This window comes from Haplochromis burtoni, unplaced genomic scaffold (assembly GCF_018398535.1).
Source record: "Haplochromis burtoni strain Fernald_Lab_line unplaced genomic scaffold, NCSU_Asbu1 Contig_108, whole genome shotgun sequence".
Lineage (NCBI taxonomy): Eukaryota > Metazoa > Chordata > Actinopteri > Cichliformes > Cichlidae > Haplochromis > Haplochromis burtoni.
In genome coordinates this window covers 184,978-191,110 of record NW_024582469.1, presented here as the reverse complement: position 1 = coordinate 191,110, position 6,133 = coordinate 184,978, and the positions used below count along the sequence as shown (strand labels likewise).

At 39.4% G+C, this 6,133-nt stretch overlaps 1 protein-coding gene across 1 annotated transcript; it reads left to right on the top strand.

The window, feature by feature from the left end:
• Window positions 1–229: 229 nt before the first annotated feature.
• Window positions 230–4,945, top strand: LOC102291124 (probable phosphatase phospho1). The gene is made up of 2 exons (XM_005928191.2): window positions 230–381; window positions 1,999–4,945. The coding sequence occupies exons 1-2, from the start codon at window positions 369–371 to the stop codon at window positions 2,784–2,786; spliced, it is 801 nt and encodes a 266-aa protein (XP_005928253.1). The 5' UTR covers window positions 230–368; the 3' UTR covers window positions 2,787–4,945.
• The last annotated feature ends 1,188 nt before the right edge of the window (window positions 4,946–6,133 follow it).

Sequence of the window (6,133 nt, the reverse complement as noted above, 5' to 3'; positions counted from 1 at the left end):
ACGTTTATAATAACTGTTGTATTTGCAAAAATGTACAATTTTAGTTCATCTTAAACTTTGTAGAGGACAAAAAAGTAATACCTGGGCACATTCGGCATGGTATCACTTTCTGTCGTATTTGCTTACATAACCGGAACAGTGTACCATACATTTAATATAGGTTCACCAAGTACACTTAAGCTACTCGCTGAAGCTTTTACTTTGGAAGGTCATGGCGGAAATCACGTGTTTACGTCGGCTTGCTTGACGCAACGGCTTTAAATGGGAATACCCTCGATCCGCTGTGGAGTCTCCTTTAAAAAATCTTACCGCGTCACTGGGATGCGGATCTGGGAGCCGGACACCTAGCCGACCATCCCCGCTTATATATGCCCTCCACCGGTAGGCCGTTTTCCTCTCTGTGTTATTTTTCTTCTTCTTTTATTTTTAACGTGTGTCACATTTAAATGGTTACATCAGCCTTTTATTCTGCTCCGTTCATGCAATGACCGGCTTATGACTTTCAGAGGTAACCTCTCATACAGAAATAGTTCGCCGGGGTTAAAATTAGATAGCTTAGTGTGTAAATGTGTGCTATTAATAACGCAGTGGCTGCTGGGGAGATCAGGCTTGTGCTCACTTGGCACATGTGTGCACCAAAGCTGTAGGTTGCATGTCATTTTTAGTTCCTGGAGGCAGCCTGCATAACATGTTACGAATGTTATGCAAATATTAACAATCGATCAAGTCAGGTCTTGTTGTTTTACTTTCTGTATGCACCCAATGCCCTCTGTCGCAGTCACAGGTACAGCTAGATTGCAGTACTGGGTTAATAACATGCTTGTAAAATCAGCCTGGCCTTCAAGGGCGTATTCGTTATCCATCACACTCCTGTTATGTTGGTTTCCAGGAACACCAATTATGTTCCTGGGTCAATGTTTACTCATCCAAAAGTGTCAGAAACACTGGCATTGATTATTTTACAATTTTCTTTTATAATTTTGATTTATTTATTTTTTTTGTTTTCTGTAGTGATGCAGATGACATGTGACATCTCTTATCAAATCATTTCTTTTCTCTGATCGGCCACTTTTAATGTTTCCTATCTTGGCGGGAAAATGCTCACGTGAATTTAATAATGGCTCATTTCACACACATGCCCGACAAGTGGAATGCATCCCACTGTTAACACCTTTGCTTTTCGTTTCTGCTATGAGGTGTCTAAAGATTAATTGCCATATCTGCAAATATGACATATTTATGTCAAGTTTTAAAACTTGGCATGAAAACTAAAAGGAGGTTACAGGGAAAAAAATTGTTAAAGCTTTACATTTTTCAAAATATACACTCCTGTTCATCTTCAATTCAGAGGAATCATAGCTCTTTTCATAAAAACGTCTACATTTCACAGTAACTACTCCAGTAGATTTAACATCCCACCAAACCTCTGTGACATAATCAGCCCTCTCTTCGCTGGAGTTACAACAGGCCTGTAAAAGGGGAAGCCTTGTGCTATATATCAGCTATGTAAACAAGAGACTGGCACTGCTGAAAGATGTGGCCTCTAAGTTTAAATAAATGATTATAAAAGGACTGAAGGCATGTTTGTGTGGAAAGAGATTTAGATAAAGAGTTTAACAATTTGCCCTTCTTTGGGGTTGTTGTTGTTGTTTTTTTCATTTCTTTCATTAATTGTAATGAACATCCTGTTTATGAGGTACTTTTGTTTCATTTAAACTCCCTTCCTTTACTCTTGTAAACACACATTTCCCCTTCAGCTCATAGCCTCATTAAGAGTCTTAATGCATGTTGTTGTTTTCCTCTGGTGCTTCAGTTTAATTTAACCCTGAACTCTCTGTGATTTAAACTCTGATTGATGGCTTTTTTGGCTTCTCGCCATTAAAGTTTTACACCAGGATGCTATAAAACAGTGTGCTTCAGAGTCTGCTGTCCTTGACGGTGAGAAAAAAAAGGGCTCTCTGTTTTATTCCTTCCACCTCTGCTTTTTTTCCCCACCAGAAAGAAATCACTTACCAAAGATGACAGCTCCTTTAACGCCTGCCGCACCACAGGATCAACGCTTTTTGGTGTTGTTTGACTTCGACGAGACCATCATTTGCGAAAGCAGCGACGATGCTTTGGTGCGTACTCTGCCAGACAAAGAGCTCCCTGCTTGGCTGAAAAACAGTTACAGGGAGGGGCAGTATAATGAAAATACGCAGAAGATTTTGGCCTACATGGCTGAGCAGGGCGTCTCTAAAGACTCCATTCATTCAGCAGTGGAGAAGATCCCACCAAATCAAGGCCTCATGAATCTCTTCCAGTATCTGCAGAGCCACCAGCAGGACTTTGAGCTTGTGGTGGTCTCCGATGCCAACATGTATTTTATTGAAACCTGGCTTAGGCATGCTGGGGTGCGTGACCTTTTCAGAAAGATTTTCACAAACCCGTCCAGTTTTAATGCGGCTGGTCAGCTTGTGCTCCTCTCTTTCCACTCGCACTCATGCCCCCGTTGTCCTGATAACATGTGCAAGCAGGTGATCCTTCGGGAGTATTTGGCGGAGCGGCAGAAGGAGCGTGGCGGCGTTCCCTTTCAGAGGGTCTTCTATATTGGAGATGGGGCCAATGACGCCTGCCCTTGTCTGGCTTTGGGGCCCCGGGACACGGCTTTCCCCAGGAAAGACTTTCCAATGCACAGGCTGCTAAAGGAGTTTCAGCAGTCTGCCAAGTTCAAAACAAACATTGAACCTTGGGTCAGTGGCGAAGACATAGTAGACTGCCTGAAGAAAATAGTGGAGGAGAAATGAGAACTGCATGCCTGTACTTGTGAAAGAAGGTCTGTAAGAGGGGAACAAGTGCAATAAAGGTGCGCCAACACTAGTCCACTTGGCAGGCAGGTTATGCATGATTTTAGCCGAGCAACAACCAGACCATCCTACAGATGTAGGATTTATTTTATTTTTATTCTTCAACTTTGTGAAATCTTAATTGAAAATGATCAAATGTGGTAGTAAGAGGTTCTAAATAGAAGATTCCTTTTTGTACCAGGCCAGGTGTTTCCCCTTGTTTCCACTCTCTATGCTACGATAAGCTAGCCAGTAAAAGGTTAACTCATAGTGCTAATGGTTTTTAAATATAATGTTTGACAAGACACTTAAACTGCTGTAATTCTAGCCTCATGCAAAAGGCTATTTCAATCCAATTACTCTGGTATTAAACATGTATGCCGCATTGTAAATCGCGTGGTATTAAAATTCAGTTAGCTAGCAATAGCAAGGATATTTGATCAATAATAGATATGCAGTATTCATTATGCACTTTGTTCTCCTTATCAAGTCTGATAAATGGGAGAGAACATCGTAACCAAATTGTCATGCGTGCTCTGAAGTTGCCGTTTATGAAGCAACCATCCCCTTCAGTACACGTGTAGTTTACATTTTTGAGCAATGCGAACTCTGATGGTTTGCTTCTCCTCTTAACTGTATGAGATTTCATCCATGGGGAGATTTAAACTTTTTCTCTTTTGTCACGCTTCCTTTAAAAAAACTCCATCTACGTCCACATAAGTAGGGCCAGGTGTTATGAAACTTTCTGGGACATAAGACCATGTTGGCCAAGGACAAGGTCAGAAAAGATAAGAGATAAGATGACATACGCCAGTACCTGTGCACTCCCCACCTCCCATTACTGATACTTAATCTGGGCTTGATTGCACAACAGTAATTTACACCAGGCATGCCATAGACACACAGCTGCCAGTCGGTCTAACGTTATTCCCTGTCCCTCTGAAACAATGGAAAAAAGCCAAATGCACACTACCAATTTTAGAAGGGTTAATGTAATGGAATCATACCATATTAAAAACTTCTAGTGATTATTTTTACTGATAAGATGTTTTCATTTTGGGTCAGGATAAAGAAGTTCTTCTTTCTATTTGAATGCTTTCCCAGTTGATGATGATTTTCAGTATATCTGCATAAATCAGCATGTAAATTCATTTCTTCCTCACTAAACTTGCAACAGGGGAAAAATATATACTTAGTATTGTTTGGTATTGATTATGAAGAGTTAATTAATGCATTGAAGGGTATTCTTTTCTTCATTTTTTGTTTGAAGCAATACTTTACATCTGTTAAGTCTTGAATCCCTTGTGAGACTGGTTTCAGCTTTAGAAAAGCTAATATTGAACTATGTTAGGTTAATGCTGTCTGTCTGTCTTTACCAAGATGAATTTGATACTCAAGAGTTCTGTTTCCTGGTTGAATAAAGTCCATGTTTGTAAAGGGAAAAGTGGGTGCTAATGAAAAGAAGTAAAACGGTAAAGTAGTGTGTAAAACTGGTGACATTTTTTTAGCCTTAACAAATGACAAATTGTTGTGTAAGTGCTGGAAATTTACTTTAAGGGGTGTTTTTTTAATTTCTCAGGGAAGGGAGACTTAAACGAGCAACATCATATAGCAGCATTTGTTTATTTTGTACTGTTGAATTTCAACCAAACAAATTTTACTTGTGAACTTTTATAGATGTTCATGAGTCTGACTCTGAAATTCACTGAGCTCTAAACCTAATTCTTATCCAATGCTGTGTTACAAATATGCTGTGGGCGTTCCTCTGTATCGTACTGTAATTGTAGAGATCATGGTTTAAGACTGTAAAAACATTAGTTTACTTTTAATCTGTGTACCTGTAAAACTAAAATAGATTTGGTGCAATAACTAAATGCTCTATACAGAGAGGTTATACTGGATGAAAAACTTGACTTGTGATATTTTTATGTGTGTTACTCAACCACAGGTCACTTCAATATTGCGATTTTTAGACAACCATGCTTATATTACAACAATGGGGGGGAAAGAAAAGGTGTTGTTTTTCGATTTTGCGGTTTGTTGTATATTCATTACATCAAAAGTTCTATTATGCGTGTAATGTATCATATTAACAGGAATATAAAGCCATTACCTGACAATGTGTTTTTGTTGTCTGGTTTATATCTGTAACACAAAATCAACACCCCGTAAAGATGAGTTCTAATTTATAACAGCACATGCAAAAACACCACAGAGCTTGAGCACAGCAAATCTTTTTACAGTATAAAAAATATACTGGAGAAAATAACACAGTTATAATTCATCTTAAGCTGAAATGGCCTTTGAGAAGACGTATAGTTTCAGTTGGGGTTTGTATACCAGTCAGCAACTGCAATCATGATATCAGTGTTAGTGTTTTTCTTAGTTCAACAAATTGCCTTTTCCTAGTCAGGATGTGATGAAACCATGAACGATCTCCTCAAGGTCATTGATAGAAACCCATCCTTTAAATTTAGGTAGAAGTCTTCACTGACAAGATGACTTTAACGACTGGTTTGATTTTTAAGTTAAGTTCAAGAAAAGAATCAAAACCAAGCTGAAGTTTAAGGCTTTTGAGGAAAGGCTTGTCAAACAAACCGGTTAGGGATTAAAGTGAAATATGGGTGTTGAAACCCGGTTCTTGTTGAGAAACAGGGCAACTTGCAATACTTGAAAAGTAGATACTTCATTTAAGGGAGGAAACACTACGAATATGCAAAAGCATTTGCTCACAAACACACGATGACCTTAAATGAATGTCATGTTTTTAATTCCGCTCCGGACTCGTGAATCTCAACCCAGCAGCAGCGGTGACGTTTGTACGTCCTCTGCCGTTAATGCGGCAGGTAAATAAACAACTAACAGTGCATATTATGTTAGCGCGGTCTGCCTTATTACAAAACCTGCCATTACTGTGCATTTAGGTGACCATGATGAGAGAGACAGAGTCTGGCTCAGATGCTGGCAGTTCTCACTGCAGTCTACCGGTAGCGTCTCCTTTCAGGCCAGGATAGACGAATGTCACCGAGCAGTGACGCAAAAGGCTTGCACCTATTTGCCACAGCAGATGCCCCCGATTTTCAGGAAGTGAATGTGTTTAATTGTAGGCAGGGACATTACTGGATATTCTTGTGTAATTGCTACAGAATAATTTATGTTATACTTTGTTATTGCTACAGAAGAATATTTATTTTATTATTTTACATTTACAATGTTTTTTCCTGGGGACCCTGTGACGCCCCATTGAAGAGCCGTAGGCTGTGGATCTCTTAAGATCTCACTGTTGGGTTTGTAAGGCCATGTTACTC